This window comes from Molothrus ater, chromosome Z (genome assembly GCF_012460135.2).
Source record: "Molothrus ater isolate BHLD 08-10-18 breed brown headed cowbird chromosome Z, BPBGC_Mater_1.1, whole genome shotgun sequence".
Classification (NCBI taxonomy): domain Eukaryota; kingdom Metazoa; phylum Chordata; class Aves; order Passeriformes; family Icteridae; genus Molothrus; species Molothrus ater.
Genome location: NC_050511.2, coordinates 26773289 through 26793196, shown reverse-complemented (window position 1 = coordinate 26793196; position 19908 = coordinate 26773289). Strand labels below are relative to the sequence as shown.

General features: G+C 35.7%; 1 protein-coding gene across 1 annotated transcript in view; it reads right to left on the bottom strand.

Moving 5' to 3' along the window:
• Positions 1-517: 517 nt before the first annotated feature.
• The window catches only part of SMARCA2 (SWI/SNF related, matrix associated, actin dependent regulator of chromatin, subfamily a, member 2), a 116502-nt gene continuing 97111 nt past the window's right edge, over positions 518-19908 (bottom strand). The window contains exons 29-34 of the mRNA XM_036402793.2: positions 17144-17361; positions 8657-8762; positions 7325-7426; positions 3304-3436; positions 2054-2196; positions 518-1413 (exon numbers count right to left, since the gene is read on the bottom strand). Coding sequence (XP_036258686.1) covers positions 1378-1413; positions 2054-2196; positions 3304-3436; positions 7325-7426; positions 8657-8762; positions 17144-17361 — 738 coding nt within the window. The 3' untranslated portion in view covers positions 518-1377. The remainder of the gene's footprint in view (positions 1414-2053; positions 2197-3303; positions 3437-7324; positions 7427-8656; positions 8763-17143; positions 17362-19908) is intronic.

Here is a 19908-nt window from a genome sequence, read left to right as displayed (position 1 = left end):
CACAAGATAGGCTCAAATCTAAGTCTTGATTTTGCAGAGTAGCAATGTTAACTGCAAATATATAGTTCAAACGTTTAGATTACTGCATCATGTTGCATCATCACTGTGATGCTTTAAGATAGGACTTTAAATAAACTGACTTCTGGGTGGTCTGACTGCCTGCATAACTAATTGTATTCATGCCCACTAAGGCATATGGATATATATTTCCTGAAAGAAAAATAAAAAGAATTATTTTATTGCTTTATCACTTCAATTGTAAATAAGTAATGAATTATGCTTTTATTTTAAGGTACCAGTCTTCTACTTCAATTTTATTATTCTTTAACACGTATCGCATATCTTCTCTCCATCTCAGAAGATACTTGTATGATATTTGAATTTTACGCTGAGGAAGGACCAAAGTAGACTACTCTACAGGAGATACTCCTGCAGTCTCATTGCTATTATAAAAATATTTTTGTGGAACTTGTAACACAAGGCCACATCTCTTTATTAGGAAAACACCAACACCACATTCTTCAAAATTACTGGAATTTTATTTGCCTCAGGCTTATGACTTGCAACCAAAGACATTGTGCAAAGAAAGCAAAGATTAAGTACACTTTAGGGAAAAGGTGATAATCCACATTGGTAACATAGAAGATCAGTCTGATGAAAGAAGCCATACGTTACACTATATAGATTGCAATATTCAATAGCATTTTTAAACCAACTTCTTTAATAGAGAAAAAAAAGTTAAGCAAAGTTTACAGTAGACATAAATTTGATACAATTCAAAAAGGCTTTTTCTGAAGATCATCAAGCATAAAGTGGAAAATTGTATATGGGGTAAGGTGTATGAAAGCTAACTACTGAACATTTATAAGCTATTAAACAAAGTCGCATATATGTACCACAGTGTAAAAAACCAATACAGGACAAATAAAAAATTTGAAAACGGCCTGATGAAAAATAAAATAACCAGTGGCTTTTAATGAGTTCTCCTGGTTATCAATGCTACAAAAGACTTTTTTTTGTTGCCTTTCTGATGCCACTGAAAAAAACCTTATCAAATGATAAAACCAGGCACAATCAAACCATTACCAAGTCAAAACCAGCCCATAGAAATATACTATCAACCCACATTTTCCCTCAAAAGGTTTCTTTGTTGTTTTTTGAGGCCCATTTGGTCACAATATGTTACATTTTTTTGCCTTTTTTACACCATGATATCATATGTTTGTCTGGCACTATCCTAAAGCTAATTTATAGAGAATGAGAATACAGAAACAACCCAATGTCTATTTGACAAAAAGAATTCACTGGGTGTAAAATAGGAGAAAAGAGAAGAGAAGGGGAAGGGGTCAGTTCTGCCAAGAAAATAAACCCTATGGATCACTCATCATCACTTCCGCTTGCTTCCGACTGGTCCTAGAGGTAAGAGACACAAGACAAGTCAGAAATTCTTTCCAGCTATTCTGTGGAATTTGTTAAAGAAGGAAAAATAAAAGGAAGTATGAGGAAGAAATACGACAATTAAAGTGACAAATCAAGATAGCCTGAAGAAAGGTACTGTGTTATCTAGTATTTCTCTTTCATGAAATTTCATCTAATTGCTGTAGACTTCTTTAGAGAGGGAAGACAGAGAGTCAGGAAACACCAGCTCTTTCTTTCTATCCAGATATTTAAAAACAACCGGGAAGACATCAATTTTCATTTGTTGCAATAATAGAAGCACCCACTAAAACAAAGGTAAAAAATAATCAAGCTGTAAGTTTTTCATCTGTGGACAAAAGCAAATAGACCATGAGACTTAAAGGTTCAATGAATGTAGGAACAGCTCGAAGAAATAAGATCCAAACTTCTTAGACTTCTTGTCTTCCAGCACTGGGATCAGATCTCATAAACACACTCAGGTACAGTTAACAACCCCGCCCAATTCTCTCAGGATGATCACTACAAGTTAAATATGTGCTTAAGCATGAATAGTTGAGAATTCTGACAGCAAGCAGGACAGGGCAGAGACGCAATCACTGCAACCACTTCCACAGTCTCACTGAACAAAACTTACATTTTCATCTTGATCCTCATCACTATCATCATCACTCACGACAGGCTTGGCTTTTGCTCTGCTTTGCCTCTTCTTGCCTTTTCCTTTCTCCCGACTTTTTTCATCCTTCTTATTCAACTTGATTTTGACTTTCACTGATTTTGCTGCAAAATGTTCAACAGCGTACATTATTGTAACATTCACTTATCAATTTTAAATGCTGTCTCTTGTTCACAGAAATTCACCTCTAGTAGGAGCCTGAAAAGGCATTCCCCTCTGACTTTACATGGACTGTGGAACAAAAAGCAAGAGGTATTTGCTTTTATTTTTCTTGTTTTTAATAGTTATAACACTAATATATTAAACTATAAAGACTAACTTTTAGCTGACCACATCCATTTTCTTTTGATTCTCAGAATGTATGGTATACACACAGTCCTTTGAAAAAATATATATTTAAAAGTATTTTCTTCCTTACCATAGAAATATTTAGTCTTTGTATAAACAGACTTTTTTTTGGTATTTTAAAGTACAGAAATTCTGTGTGGAGGTTACTGGTGAATTTTGAGTTAACACGTTTCTAAAGCAAATGTTATTCTGATTCCAGAATATCCACTCATTTCCAAATGATCTACTGAAGCTGCATGCTTAGCACTCATGTGTGATACACTTGAAAGGGTAACTCAGGGCCAAGCACTACAGCTTCTGTAACCAGAGAAAAGGGGTAGCTGGAATTTGGATAGATGTACTGGATGGCACAAAGTGCAATGAAGGAATCCATCCTTCTCCACTTCATCATGTTTCCAAACCTACAGTGACTTAATGAGCGCTCTGAAACAATCAGAGTTTCACTTAGTCCTTGTCACACTGAAGAGTGTTTTCAACATCATCTGGTTCTTAACCATATGATGAACTTTGTATGTCACATCATGCCTGAAGGTTGACCACTTGCCGATAAAGACCGTCTCTAGCCTTTCCAGGCACTTCCATTTACAAACAGCCTGAACGGGCCCCGAAGGGCTTATAAACAATTATGGTTGCCCACAAAGCACCTCTACAAATTGTTTCTTGCTTAGGAGTAGTTTAAATAGAAGTAAGCCAGAACACCCAGTTGAAAAACCAAAACAATGTTACACCTAAGCAACCTTAGTAAGAAACTACTTCTACCAATAGAAAATAGAACCTTATAATCAGTCTCCATGCAAAAGCAGCAAAACCTGCTCTTCCATCCCCTGATATATTTCCTTGTCAGTATCTAGCTGGGGACTCACATTCTGATTCCGATTCTTCTTCCTCATCTTCTTCTTCATCATCATTGCTTTCATCCTCACTTTCTTCTTCTTTGGCTATCTTCTGTCGTGCACTTTTGAACACAGACTGAAGAACAATGGAATCCTCATAGATCTACAGTACAGGTACAAACCTCTGTCAGAACTATGAAGTCAATGCTGTGAATCAGAAATTCACAGCATAGACCTAAATTTCCAGTGCAAGACTACAGAGTAGATGGCCTTTTCAAATATCAAGCAATAATGTCTGTTGCATGAATTGTATAAGAAATGCCAGCATTCACTCTTCATGCTCTAAATGAAGAAATTTGTCAGTAGTGAGCTGCAAAGAAACAACTCTTAAAAGGTATTACATCTAAAATGTCTAGTTAATGTTTTTCTTATTATTTCTACTACCATAGGAACTATTGTGCATTTTCATCAGATCATAACACCCTTGAAAACTTGCCAAAGGAACAGACTTCAGCAGTAAGCAGCATAATTAAAACACGAGTCATCATCTGACAATATAGTTAATAATGACAAATGGCTAACCCTCATTCAATTATCCTTAGTTTTTTTCTGAAATTCAAAGAGGCTACAAGGAAAATAATAGGAAAATAATTTATCCCAAGCAGCTCATCCCTTCCTTCCTCTCAGATTTAAAAAGACTGAAAAAAAAAAATGAGGCTTCCTCTGAACTGAACATGTGCTCTCAAACATTCTCTAGGATCCAGAGTATCTTGGGCACATTAGATTTTCTCTTTAACCTCCAGCAGGAGGGGACTCTCAAGAGTGACTGCTTTTGGCTTGTAACACATTTCTTAGATTTAACAAAGTAAAAATCTTGCTGTGTTGCTGAGTATAAGATTCTTTGTCATCACCTGAACAAATGACCTTGTGTGGCTTTTTTGGTAAAATGTTAGAAGACAAGCAGTGCACAATTCAGCTTAAAAAGATTAAGAATCATTCCTAGAAGAGTATAGAGTCACAAACTGCATTTGATTTTATCATCATCATCTACCTTGGTTGTCTGTCATTCTACTCCTATGGCTGAATGACACACTTCCTTGTATAAAGCGACACAAGGTATTTGTGACAAAAATAATGGAAGGATTTTTGGCTGCCATTATGCAGTCTGTATCCTAAATGTGATACAAGTGCTCTAATACTTTGTGGGTTCAACAAGCTGAATTAGAAAAAAGTTTGTTCAGAATACTTAACATGAAATACCAATTCCTACTTTTTTCACTTGACCACTAAGTGTTTTTTTTGAAAAACTGCCTTTCACTGTGGATTGCTCCCCATTCTCTGAGTTCCTCTTTGCTTTTTGAGATGTTTGACTGCTCTTAATAATGGTAAAATTTTTATATATCTATTATCTATAAAAAATAATCCTGAATGTTTTGAGAAGGCTGCTCTCCTATCTTATGACATTAGTAAGCTATGAGACTCCAGAACCTCCTTCCTTAAAGTCAAATGATAATTGACTTTTTCTTATACCTACTTCTTTTCAAATCAGCTATTGATAGAACCTACCAAGTTCCTCTTGAGAACTATTTATTTTTCATATACATAAACCTAGCGTATTAATTGTTCTTAAGAATGGCTCTTTCAACTAACCTTCTGCTCTTACTCACAAAAACACTTTTCTAAGAGAAAAAGAATTAAAGACCTGTACAACATTTTATTTTTTTAATGTTTGCCACTATATATTTAGGGCATCAATGTGACCCAGACTTTCAAAGAGTTTTCTAATGAAATACAGAGGTTTCAAAAATTATTTTAATCTTCTTTATGTGGAATTACTTGCAATATTCCTATCTATTTTGATACACAAAAACCCCACTGTGGCTGCTTCATGAATAGCTGTGGAAATAGAAATTTTATTATTTTGACAGAAACCCAATTCCAACAGGTTTCAAACAATCAAGCAACAATGACAGTAGAACTTCCTTCAAAAAGGGAGAAGCAACAACAAAAGAACTTCACAACAAATTACAATATTCATGAGAAATCTTCTGTTTGAAGAGACATACAAACATCTTTAACCCTGTATGCATCTGTGTGTCATTTGACTACTATAACTTGAAAAGCTTTTTAAAACACTGAGGTTTAATTGAGGACAAAAGCCTAAACACATAAAGTCATTCTATCCATGAAAACCCTGAATATGGTTCCATCTCAGATGAAACTGCTTTACACCAAGGAAAAGCAGCAGGCACCACACTAAGAGAACACTTGAAGTTCACTGAGTGCTTAAACAACTACCTGAATTAGCCCTTTTGTTTTGAGTGCACACACAAATAATCTAATTTACTGAAGTGAATTGTAGTGTCAGAGCAAATGTAGACCAGAACTACAACAAAGAACACAAGGTATCATGGAAGCCAGGAAAACTGGAGGACTATTGCAGAAGTGTCCTGCAACTCAGGGGAAATCAAAATGAATGCTCTGAGAACTTTACATGAAAAAAAAAGAAAAAAACCCTTAGATACACATTACTTGGCCCTCATGATATAAAAAGTAATATTAATGTTGGTTCATTGGAAGAGAAAATAATACTATAACACTGATACATGTTAAGTTATTTCCAAACAGAGTAGCAATATCTACCAACACTTCTATCCACTCAGTATTACTCCTCTCAATTCTACCATTTCTGCCTAACAAGACACCAGTTTTCTGTAAGAAGGTGAGCCATTCTGATGTGGATAATTTCATTATTTTCCCCATTTCACTACTGGGGTTTTTTTATCTCTTTTTATCTCCTCTACTGACCTTTACCATTTTCTGAAGTCTCATTTATACTTTTTGTTATTAACTTTCCTTCACTTTTTTCCTCTCTCTTGTTATAATTAGATACTTAGAGCCATTTTACTGCTATATGAAAAAGCAGTAAACTGAAAATCTACATCTGAACATGTAGCAAAATTTTGTCCCAAGAATTCTACCATAATTAATTTACTTTAAAAAATATTTTCAGCTGATTTGTAGTTGCTTCCACGTAACTGAAGACAGTAAAAAAAAATCCTATGTACATATTAGAGAAATAATCTTTTCTGTCTCTTGATCAAAATAAATCACTAAATGATGAACTGACTCCAACAATTCTTCATAATAAATTCCCTACTAATTTTTAATTCTCAAAATCTTATGTAAACTCCCCAATTTAGCTAAATGTTATCATTAATGTTTAGAAATTTTAAGAAAACATTTATTATTGGCAGCATCATCATTCAGCTTAATTTTATTTAGCCTTCAAATAAGATCTTTCTTTATCTCTTTCATGTTAGGGAAGCTGTCTTCAGGGTCTCTGGTCAATTGAATATTGTGTTTGCATCACACTTTTGTATCTCATCTTTAAAAACAATCATCCAAGACTGTGTTTCACTGTATTGTGAGACAACTTTCTTATCTATCTTATATTTCATATCTGCCATCCAAATTTCAGAATCCTTCCTTTTGCCTCAGCACACTGCTCCGAATTTTGAGCCCATTCGTGTGTGCTAAACATCTGTTAGAGAAGAGTTTGCCTTCTAAACCTGAGACTCATCTTTCAATAATAAAAGAAATTTAAAAAAGAGATGCTTCAGAGGCTACATAGATCTTTACTGATGGACAATCCTGAATTTTTATGTTCCATTAGCAGAACTGAAGAGCCCTCTATAATGTATTTCCTCAACATCCTGTCCTAGAGCTGTACTGTTACATCTACTACTTCTGTGATCCACTGTGGAAAACCTAAACTGATGTATCACTGCTTTTCACCACAGATTCAAACAGTCTTACTGCAGCTTTAAGGTACACACAGATCTCAGAATTAGTGCTAAAAACAAATTTTCTGAAAATACACACTGCAGCAGTGTCCAGTGAATTCTGGATTCTAAAAATGTGGACATTTTTCTCTACTCAAAGTAAGAACTGAAACAGAGAGTTTATATACAAAAATAGTAATCAACAAGCACTAAAAATGTTAGATAGGGAAAACCCGTATGTTTAACAGAAATTAACTCATTCAGACCTGAGATCCCTCCAAGTTGAATGTCTGTGCATTGTGACACAGCAACATGACATCTTTTTCCAAATCCCCAAGACTCCGATATTTATGGTTGCGAATTCTTTCCTGTTGCATTTGTTGAGGAAATGAAGACAAGTATTGACAGGCAGTGAAGAAAGAAGAACAGCAGAGAGGAAAATGAATTAATATTTGATTCAACATACTAAAAGCTTTCTCTTAAAAAATTTTATCTAAGCATCAAGATAAGTATCTCTTTAAAACATAGAATGTCTTCAACCATGCTGTTAGCATATTATTCAAGAAATGCATCAACATAAAAGAGCAAAAATTAAGCAATTTCTTTGTGAACTGTAAGGGTTAAAATCAAGAGAAATGGAGCTCTTTTGGTAAAAGAATTCCAGTTTTGTCCTTCTAGGAAAGAAACCCAGTAACTTTAACACAAGTGAAAGATATAGAATTATGACATCACCCAAGCTGTAACATGCTGCCTAGACCCCATCTACCAAACTCTGTTTGGATCTGACCTGGCTCTTCCAAGGCATGAGGCTAGGGTCTAGAAGGGAAGCCCTATGAGGAGCCAGCTGAGATCATTTGGTCTGTTCAGCCTGGAGAAGAGGGGACTTATGGGAGACCTGATTGTGGTCTACAACTTCCTTATGAGGGGAAGTGCAGGGGCAGGTACTGAACTCTTCTCTGTGTTGACCAATGATAAGACCTGAGGGAATGGCCTGTAGTTGTGCTAAGGAAGGTTTAGGCTGGATATCAGGAAAAGGTTCTTCACCCAGAGAGTGGCTGGACACTGGTAGAGGCTCCCCAGGGAAGCAGCCACAGCACCAAGCCTGACAGAGTTCAAGAACTCTTTGGACAATGCTCTCAGGCACATGGTGTGATTCCTGGGGATGGTCCTGTGCAGGGCCAGGAGTTGGACGTGAAGATATGTTTCCACCCCTTCTAATTCAGGATTTTTATGGTTCTATGATTTTGAACCTAAGTATAGGTATATTCCCCTAGAACTATGAAATCCTTGTCAACAGTGTGTTTTTTACCATATCTGTTGACAGATTCACAATTAGGTCTTTGCAAAAAAAGGCACTGAGATGTCATCCCTGTCACATTACTATAGTTTGATATGGCCTTGAAATTACAGTGATACACTGCAATATACACCAAACAAAATTACTAACAAATTGTGTGACAATGTTTAAAGTCTAACCCACCAATACAGGTGGCATGAAATATTAATATTGTTATTTTAAAAACAATGTTATGGTCACACTTCTGTAAAACAAAAAGAAATGGAGGAACCTGCACTTCCAAAATTCCTCCATTCCTTACCTTTATCTTTTTGAAGTCCACTGGTTTCCTAATCAATTCATAATACTCTGGTAGTTCTTTCCTAGACGGGAGCTGAATGAAGACTTCACTCAGCTGCCGTCCTGAACTGTTGAGAAAAATAAAGCCATACGGAAAAGAATTATTACAACTTTCTCACAAAACACACACACACGCTATCTAATAGTGAGAAAAAAATTAAAATAATGGAATAAAATCATGGTTTTTCTTTCAAAGAGTTAGAAACTGAACTCTGATTTTTAAATTTGGTACAGATCATTAACTTACAATTTGAAATTTGAAACTGCTGTCCTAACATATCACTAAGATGTCATTGACATCTATCATCACTAGAGATGAATATGTAGAAGAGGCCTTATGAAAGAAAACTTAGGATTTGCATCTAAATTCCACAGTCTTTTGCTGAGTACACTCTTATTGTTTCCTTGTTCAGTAATTTTTAGCAATTCTCCCTTCTGTCACTCTTTAAGTTTGTCTTCTTCTTGATCACTATACAGTTAGTCTTGTAATTCTTCATTATAGCAAACCATACTGATTTCCATTATACTATATGCTGATTGCTATTACACTAACTCGATGTTACAACCAAAAAAATGAGTAACTTCTATTAATGACTGTTGGGTTTCTGGGAAGATCATTCCAACTATATTGAAAATCGCTACTGCCATTTGTACTTCTTCATTCATTTGAAATAAAGAGACAGATTTTCTACAAAACTTTTATACTATCGGAACATTGCCTATAACTTAGATGTGTCTGTTCACCCTCTTTTAATAGCTATTATAACACTTTTGTATTGAGGATCTTTTTTTTTAATCTTCTTATTTGTCATTTTCCAAATAATACATGGCTACAAGTCACCTTGAAAGAAAACGTGCTGATGACACTTATGGGTTTAGTTGGTTTTGTGCTGTTTTTGGTTGGGTTTTTTCCCCCATGTGCATGCAACTTTCATAGAGTAGCAGAAAAAAGCAGTCCTGTGAAGAGCTATACACAGCATCCACAAGCATTTCCCATTCACATTCAAATGCTTCCTTCTCTCCCAGCTACTCCAGAAAGACCCTGCTTTCTCAGCTGAATTTTCAGATAGTATCTCAGGAACATCAAATTCCACAGGAGTCGGGCAAGAAGGCTACCAAGTACTGGTTTTCCCCTGGGCTTTCTCTTGCACCACCCTTCAGAGTGGTTTAGGATCTTATCAGATATTAAACTAAAACTGAACTGAAGGTTAACTGAAGCAATTCTGCAATGGAAAGTAAGGATGATAAAAAGCATAAAGCTGGCAACAGCTCTCCCCTTTATGGAAGTAATGAATGCTTACTATACAGAATGCATTTCTTAATGCCTGAGGTAACATCAGAATTTGAGAAGGTACTATTTTTCTTATATACCTGATAGATTAATTAATAAGAAGGAAAAACAGATTTTCCTTGTTTCTTATCTGGTGTTCACCTAATCCACAATTTTTTATTCTTCTCAGTTTGGTCCTGAGACAATGCTGCTCCTTCCATCACAGATGACAATAATGTAAATACTCTAATTGCAGACTGCTAATCAGCATTGTTCTACAGAAATTTTGACACCAACAGGCAGCTAGACTATTTTTTGTTCAACAGAGACCTAGAAACCAAAAGCCTCTGTCTCATCCTGTACAGTTGCATCAGACTCTCAGCAGCGGCAGCAGCGGCCCTTGCGGCTCAGCAGTAGCTGCCAAGCTGCCTCCTGGGTCTCAGCAAGGTTCTGGCACACACCTGAGTGTGCTCCTGGGTGTGGTTGCTGCAGGTGAGACAAGGCAGTGGGCATATGGTACAATGCCTGTTCCAGGAGAGGACAGTGAAGTCTAGGTATTCCTCCCGTAACTTACAGCCATTGGGACAGATACCCACAGAGACCACTGGTGGCTCAGCAGCAGCTACTAGCAACTTCACCCAACAGATCTAATTTATTTGGGAAGAACCATGTTACTGAAATAGACAAAAGCATACAATGGCCAGGTAACTGTCACAGCCAAGTCTTACTTATTTCTCTCCTGCCAGCAAATAACTGTGAAATTTTGGCCACTGCACCTGCCATTTCCTTTGATATGGACTCACACGTTCATTACTTTTTACTTCCCCTGTCCAAATGTTTATAGAATGGATTTAAAGGCACCAGCCTTGTTCTTGACCTGTGTGTCTGTGTCATGCTACATGACAGAATCTGTCTTCATCACAGACTGCCCTCACAGTGAAACTGGAAGCAATACAAGGAAAAGCAATGCATTACATATACATTCTACACAACGGACTGAATTAATGTGTGTTTCTAGTCATTTGAAATTTGAGGACTGCATTTTTTTTTTTTTTTTTGGTTCACAGAGGGAAGTGTTGAGCAGTAACAACTGCAACTGAGATCAGTGGAATTTCTTTTGAACATATAGAACACAATGAAAACCAGCAACTGGATCTCTGGTGCCCAAACAGTATCTTAAAATTTAAGTTTCTATTCCCTGTTTATAAAATGAACATAAAATACTCTGAAAGAAGTACCGAATCTGCAAAACATTCAGGTTCCTTAGGAGCATTATACAGAAGCCTAGGGAGAATTCAGCTATTCCTAAGTGATCAGTGCCCACCTTATACATGCAAGGCACTGATTGTGAGGAAAGCAAAACAAAACAAAGCAGCATCCTCTTGCACCATTACACAGCACACTGTAATTTAGCTGCCTGCACTGGGGTACACTATAAGTGTGGATTAGCTATATAGAAGGACTATCACTGCTGTGTTTTATTTCAGCCGCCTTAACAGAAATTCCTATTTGAGTAAAATTACTGAACCACTGATGCTGGCTTTCTTCAACTGTGCTTCAGAGTCTAATACTGAACAGAATTACTTCAGTAAAAATGAAACAGCCACTAATAAACTAATTCTGATCAAATTTTAAAACATGTTTAGCCTATTTGTCCTACTGAAGTAGTTTCTGATGATTATAGCTTTTAATCTCATGGCTGTATTCTTTTCTCTTTTTACATCCACATTCTCTTACACACCTACCCTCATATGGTATTTTATATTAAAAATACAACTCATAAATTATTAAACAGCAATATTCTATTTTCCAAGTGCAAACCCAGCCAACTATGATTTGTTCACACATTCTATTAAGCTAAGAATGCCATAGAAAACCCTCAAGCTTTTGCTTGATATAATTAATTAGTGAAAATTACTTATGGCCATGAAAGAAAAAGCATTAAGGCATGACAGAAGACTACAGCCTGATTTTTTGTTTAATCAGATCAATAACAGCTTATTTTGTTCCATGATTTTTATAGAACCTACTTTCACAAAGAAGTACTATCTTGCACTCCCATTGTATACGTGCATCCATACTATAAACAAATGGGATCTTTTCTAACAGTCTCAAATTGCTGTGTTGTGGATACAGTAGGCGAAAATCAGTAATTATTAATGCAACTCTGATTTTAATCCTTTTGCTCACTTATGTAATTAGAAAATAATAACCACAACAACTACCACATAAAAATCATGTGCAGTAAAAAAAAAAACCACTTATGGTTGCCTAGCAACTAGCAGGCTACGTGCTGAAAAGAAGAAGGACCAGAATAAATTAAAAGACCTGACTGTGAAAGAACTGTGACAGTTCATTGCTACTGCATCAGCTCAAAATGCTAGTCCCATGTGTGGTCACATTAAAAACACTTGCATACTGCACAAGTTAAAACAGCATTAAGAAATACTGCTTATTTAGAAAATGTTTTTTGCCTAGAAAAATATTTGTGTGCAATGTTTTCAATTGTTTCTCATTTCTGTCAAATCGCTTACAAGATGCATACAAGCATATAATTCCACCCTTTTAGTCAGTATCGTCTTTGGTGAAATGAAATGCAGGAACCCATTTGTATGAGGCTCCTTTTTATTATTTGCTTTTCCTGGCAGTATTTGGCCAGAAACAAGCTGCCACAGGCCTGTTAGAAGTATACTACTATCAACACTCTTTCTCCTTTGGCATTAAAAGGAGAGATAACCATAAAGCTGAAACTGCAATATGTTCTTGTATTTCTGGTAAATTTCAAACTTTTAAGAGATAATGAAATTCAATTTCAATTCAATTTCTTCAATTTCAAGAATGAAAAGTCCTGCATGCTTGCCCAAGTCAGAGCGCTCACAAACAGAACCAAGGCTTGAAAACTACAACTTTAAAATCAAATGCAACTCACAAAGATGCTATTTAAAAGAAAAGTGTGGGGGAGGAGAATTACCAGAGTTGACATAGTGACTTCCAACAGTAACCCAGCTATGTAGGGACATGATTAATTTTCATTAGTGTTTAAGGTCCCTTTTTGGAACTGACTACAGCAAAACATGGTAAACCTGTCCTCACCATTGAAATGGAAGTGGGTAAAAATTTTTAATATATATCATAAATATATTGTGATCTAGGCCAACACCAATTCTCCAAGACCTTCTTTCCAGTTTATCAGTACCTTTTTAAACAGTGCCTTCAGCTAGGTATTTTTACTTATTTTCACTCAGATTAATGAGCTTACTCATTGTATCTTTCTTTCATACTAGCTTGTAATGTTCCTATGGTACCCTAAAAATGCTTAACAAAATTGTAGAATCATAGAATGGTTTGGGTCAGAAAAGACCTTTGAAGATAAACTAGTTGAACTTCTCTGCTGTGGGTGAGCACAGACATCTTTCACTAGATCAGATGACTAGAAGTCAGAGGATTCTGACCATCTTTTCTTTCCTACTTTTGCTTCATTACAGATCTAGTCTCTATTTTAAATGAGTATAGATGAAACTTACATTAATTCAGCTTAGCCTATTATGGCAAAGCAGTGTAGAAGAATAAAAAAGGATCTGAATCTGAAAAAGGATCTGAAAACCACTACATGTTTTATGGTTTGATACTGAAAGCTGAGTAATGAGACCACAGGTGCAGTTTAAAAAGGTAGCAGTGACTTCAATAGTAATTTCTATTTAATGATTGATTTGGAGCATGTACCCCACAGTTCTTCAGACTGAGGTATCAGCTATCTGTTTCCAGTTTAACAAAGATAAATATGAAAATAAAATAAAGAAATGCCTATCAACATGAAGAAAATCTTGAAGCACATCACTCCATACTGAAATCCAATGAAAAAGAGAATGCATAAATCAAGTATGGTCAACTTGTCAAAGACCTCAACAATTCTAAAAACAAAGGCACTGAAGCAGTGCAAGCTCAATATTCTCAGTGTCCTCCATCTTTGTCCTTTTTCTCCTTTTTAAACTATTTTCCTTATTATATGGGACACATCCTAGACACCGTAATTTCAGGAAATGAATGCTGGCTGTCAGTCAAATCAAATCTCACGGCAGTTTTTTCTCCTTCAGTGTGTCTCTAGCTCTCTAGAAATACCCAAAGAAAATCAGCTTTTACTTGTAAATTGCTCTCAAAGAACTATTAAACTTACTGCCAATGGAATGTTTCATTAAAATCAACATCACATTGGGATTCACAATGGGAATAAAAGGATATTGGAGGATTGCTAAACTGTACTGAATGAAAGAGAAAAATATAAATTAAATGGTTGAAATTGCACTGAGGACATGGAGGAAGAGCAAATTGACCTCAATACTGACTTCCACTTTCTTGCATCGAGTTCTTTATCTGAGGTTTACAGGTACTGGGATAATGACCTCTGCATTCCTTTTTTGAGAATCATATGTTGCACTTATTCACACTAAAAATTTACCTAAAATACTGCTAGTATGTCTGTTTAAACTAGTTTTGATCTTCACATTTAAGTTTGACCATGCATTTACTATTTACTAGTGCTCATTGTTTGTATTACCGAAATCTTTAGCTTTCCTTGACATAGACAATTTTTTTGGATGTTTTATAAATAAGGGAGGAAAGGGTGGTATTTATCCCCAGACATTTACGACTAAAGTCAAGTTCTAGACAGTTACAAAAGCACTTGAAGAATCCTTCCCTGCATCAACATTAGACAGTGTCACCACAGAAAAGCAGCCAACTAGAATCTCAGATTTTTGTGAGCACCATGGATTTTACCTTTTTTTTTAAAAAAAGGCTTTAATAAGAACAGAAATGTGGTTCTGTATTTAAAAGCAACTCTTCTCAAAAGCAATGGAAAACATGAGATAAAGCATGGAGAGACTTAATAGCTTAGTAATGTATTCTTTTCACTTTTTTTCGTGCTGGACTTTAATCTGCACAAAACTTAGTAAAGATTGTAGAATTGGCTTTTACAAAGTAACTCAGCCTTAAGTCAGTAAGATTTTGGATAGGTATCACCTGATCACCTTTTGGGACACAATCAGTTCTACATAGTTCAGATGAGCCCTCTGGACTTATCTTAAAGAAAAGATGAGCACCTTTTAGCACTGATTTAAGCTAAAGACAAAGATGATTTCAAACATTCAAATACTAAATACATGAAACCCATTTTTTTCCCCAGATGAAACTCATGGCCTACTTTTCTTCCAATTAACCTGTCCCTCTATACTTGCCCCAATTGCCTTCACACTCACAAAAGCCCAGAGCTGAACAAACACTGAACCCCCAACAAAATTGAAGGGTTCCAATTCCTAAAACCCACTTAATTCTACAGCTGCAAATCCTGAAAATATTAATTGAACTTTAGAGCAAGTTAACCCCAAATATTTTAAGATATTTAAAGTTCTCTGATGCCTAAATTTGTAATATTTTTTTTCATACTATTAGATGGTTTGATGTTCGCTCACAAAAAAATCAGAATGCAGAAACTTGGAACTCCTCCTTATAACTTACAGCACTGAAGAGCTCAGTTTAAGACATATTTTTAATTCCTTACAGAATAGAGGTCCATACACTTTTTCAATTGGAAGTAATTTTGTCTTGCATAAACGTGGGCTCCAGGGAGAGGAAACAGTATGCCTTATCACTATACAATAGCTCAGCTGTTAACTTTTTTTGACTTAAATCAGATAGGAACTTCCTGGGGGCACAAACATCAGGTAAAAATCTTTAACCTCCCCAGAAGCCATCAGTTACTATCAGTAGCTATCCCCTACTGAAGGCTAGTGGAAGCAACTTTACTTGCTCTTTCAAAAGTGAGTAGTAGATATCCTGATCAGAAGTGCTTGGTGTTTCGAAAGAAGGCTCAAGGCCAAGGATCCAAAATTCAGAGATGCCTCCTTCCAGTCCTAACTGGAATACCTAAACTTAAACACTTCTCCCTTCTCAGCTATTCTGTTAACTGAGAGTCATTCAGCAAGCTAAATACACTGAGATTGTAGTCAGCTTCTTGCTCATCATGTTTGTCGATATGAATGCTGTTGCAATACAACAAGATACTTTTTGATGTACTCTATAAAGAGCCCACAGACCACAGAATGGTTTATTTTTAACAGTTATCTCCAAAAAAACTCAGAGATCACATCAGTGTGTGCTTCACCAAGTACCACCCAAACTACCCTTGAGCTAGAACAGATGCAGACCTAGAACAGCAGCTGCAAAAAAGGGCAGAGTGAAGTGGCCATTTAAAGTAAGCAACTGAAAGTTGTTTACAGGCAAAAAATACATTGCTACATCTAGATGCAGGTCACCTAATGCAAATATTTCTTGATTTTCTCTCAATGCATTTAGTATTAACTTAGTTTATAAGAGGTGCTATATGATCTACGTAATTCAATGTACAGCAAAGAAGGGATAAGCACACAAGGTGGCTTTACTGATTTTTGGCAGATACAAACTGCGTTTAAATACAACTTTGCAATCAAGTCTGATTCAAAGACATTATGAACTAATTCTTAATTTCTTGCTCATGAAGCATAGGTGATTTGCAGGTTGAAAATCTGCAAAAGAGAAGTCTTCAAATGATATTTCAGATTAGAAAGAGTATTTTTCCCTGAAGTCCAACTATTTTGTATATTTTTATGCTGAAAATGGGGATTTCTTGACAAACAGGCTCCCATGTCTGATGTTTCAGTATTTCTGTATTTTTTCTTTTGGCAGCTCTAATGCTCATGTTATGAGCCGTACACATTTCGGGCAGTCTTTCAGTCTTTCATTGTAATATCCATGTAAACTTGAATTAATAAGTCTGTAGCCATGTCTTTGAAAATATTAATTTCAACACATGCTCACTAAATTGAAGGAAAACCCTGCTCAAGCTGAATGTTCTTAAGTACCTTGAGCAGAATTACTTAATTCCTAAGCAGAAGCTCTACACTTACTTTTTTCTTACTTTTTAAAATTGTGTTTCAACAACTTTCTATCAGATGGGTCTTAAAAAAAACTCTACAAAGCTTGAGACTTTCAGGATCAGACCCTAAGAGGAATTACTCTTCAGAAAACAGTGTCAACATGTCTTTCTAAAGACTAAAAATACGAAGTCGTTATAAAAGGCAGAGAATGGTATCAGCAGGGAGGGAGAGAGCACATGTAATAGAGACAGACTTTCTCCAAGCTCACCTGTCCTTGTAGTTTATCACAGTATCAATGATGGCATTCATTTGTTTTGTCAGTTTGGGTGGATTGGGCGACAACTTCTCTGCAGGAGGTCTGCCTCTTCTTTTCTTTGCTTTCTCTCCATCCTCCTTCCCAGAGTCCTTATCCACGTTTCTTCGTCTCTTTCGCTTTTTAAGCCGGACTTCCTCTTCCATTTCTTCCAAATTGCCGTCTTCAATTGCCTGACAACCACGGATTCAAAAATTATGATTTTTAAACAAAAGAGATATTGCAAAGGGAAATAACAAACTATATTTAAAAACAACAATAAAAACCCTCTGCAATTCCACAGAATGCAGATAATTTGACTCTAAATGTTCTGTTTATTTACAAACAAGAATACAAGAAACTGATCTATTAGCAATCAAAGAGACACCAAACATTAACTTTTCTTAAGGATCCCACTATCATCTAAACATGTTCTTTTATCTGAACCTTGAATTCTGCACCAAATCACATTTCACACATACTGACCTGGGGTATTGTCTCAGTAAATGTACAGAAAACATTCATTTTCTCACACCAGTGTCACTTCTGGGTTACACAGTTCCATGCAAAACAGACTTTGATACCACTTGTTTTCAAACAGGAGAGTCTATATTGTGCTCAGCTCCCAAAGCCAGTTCACACGCAGTTCTTTGTGCATACGCACAAAAGAGAGATACTTTATGTAGTAACAACTCCTCTTCCAAGCCTTCAAAGCAACTTTTAAATCACCTAAGTGTTAAAATCATCTCAAAATGTATAATTTTGTTCTGGAATAGGAACCATGAGGTAGGCAGAAGCACTGGCAGTATAGTGGTTTGCTGTAAACAGGACTCATAACATGGGATACATAAAACCCATCCCACAAACTAAACCATACACACAGTCACAGACAATTAACACTAATTTCAACTGTTTCAATTACCTGGATGTATGCTTTTAACCAGACCCAGCAGCTCTACGCAGAGGGAAAAAAAATTGCTACAAAAAACCAAACTAGGAATAGAGGGAACCTGTTCACACACACTATCAGATCCACATCATAAAGCAAGAAGCTGAACTTTTTGTGATTTGAGAAAGCAAACAAAAGAAAAGAAATAAAAATACCAGGTCATAAGACAACTGAAATTAAAAATAACAAGTAAAATAAAATAAAAAAAATCTTAAAACTAAGGCTCTCTGATTAATGCTTTCTCAGAACATAACTAATGTTGATATTTGTCGCTTTTGCTTCTCAATATTGCCTTGAGTACATGCAAATGCTAATCAATCCTTTCTTGTAGCTGAAAGAGCTCTAATCCTAAGGCAATTACCTTCATTTCTCCACAGCACCAAACATGGCTAATATTTATGATCATGTGAGCATAACAATCAATATGAAAAAGTGATTACAGCCTAGACATAATTTTTCTCAATCGTGTACAATGTCTCTTCAAAAACGTTTTGTGAACAAAACCTGATGCACAACACAAAATAACCTGGCATGTTTAAAATAACAGTGGGATTTTGAAATCTGTTTCCTATGCATCCTCCGATGTGCAAATCCACAGGCAAACACAAAAGCAGAATCCTGTGAGACAGCCTGAAACTAGGCCTTAATAATCAAAAGACAATTTACATCATGCTTCTAGCATTCAGATATTCACTATGAAGGAGGCTCGAGATCTGATGAGTTAGGAAGAAAGAAGAAGGGGAAAAAAAAATCTGCACACAAATTCATTAATATTCATCTGGCTAAAGCAGGACACGCGCTATAAACCACTGAGGCTAATGAAGATTAAGAAAAGGAAATTTCTCTGCATATCTTGGAAGCTAGAAAAGCTAACAATAAATACAGCATGCAAGGCTGTCAACAGTTAATGTCATTGCTCTCCTTAAGCACTCAGTTGTACACTGAAATACGAAGAGCACCGACTTTTGATGTGTTACACACCTACACATGCCTGTGATGTAGTTCTACTGAATCTTCAAGACGGCAATGAAAAAGGATATTTACCTTACCACTATCAGCAGGCCGGCTATCGGAAATCACAGTTAGTGGGGATAAAATTAACAAGCCAGCAAAGCAGCGAGCTGCTAGTCTCTTCATCAGCTGATCAGGAAAAAAAAGAGAGCTGGGGAAAGGCTATGTTTTCATATACAAGTAATTTTATTTTACTGAAAATTTAATACTGAAAGGATTGTGGATACTGAAATCTGCTGTTTCATTCTACCTACTACAAGGCCTGAAGCCTTCCTCCTTCAGCTGGTTTTAATATTGACAACTACTTATCATATTTCTCCCCTTATTATTCTAAGCATTCAAATTAGATTTTTAGCTGATTCTTGTTATTACTTTAATAATAATAGCACAATTAGACAATTTCAAGTATGATTTTAAAACTGAAATTGCTTGCATGCATTTTAAAGATTCTTTCATTACAGAAAATGTATTCCTACTGCTCTACAGAGAACAGATCAAGTTTTGGTTACTGAAACTGATACAATAATCTATTCTGATTTAAAAGAAATTAAAAAAAATAAAACCAACCAAGTAATCATTCTGTTAACTTTGTTAACTTTTTCTGTTAACATTTTTCTGTCCTTCAGAAAACTTAACTACAACATATTTATATTTTTGCTTGCTTAACAGATTTTCTACCACCAAAAAGACAATCACAGTGGTTCTGTCATCACAGAATTTATAATATCTCACTTAGAATTTTGCATAAATTTTTTGGTTAGAGTAGGCAGTATTTTGGGAA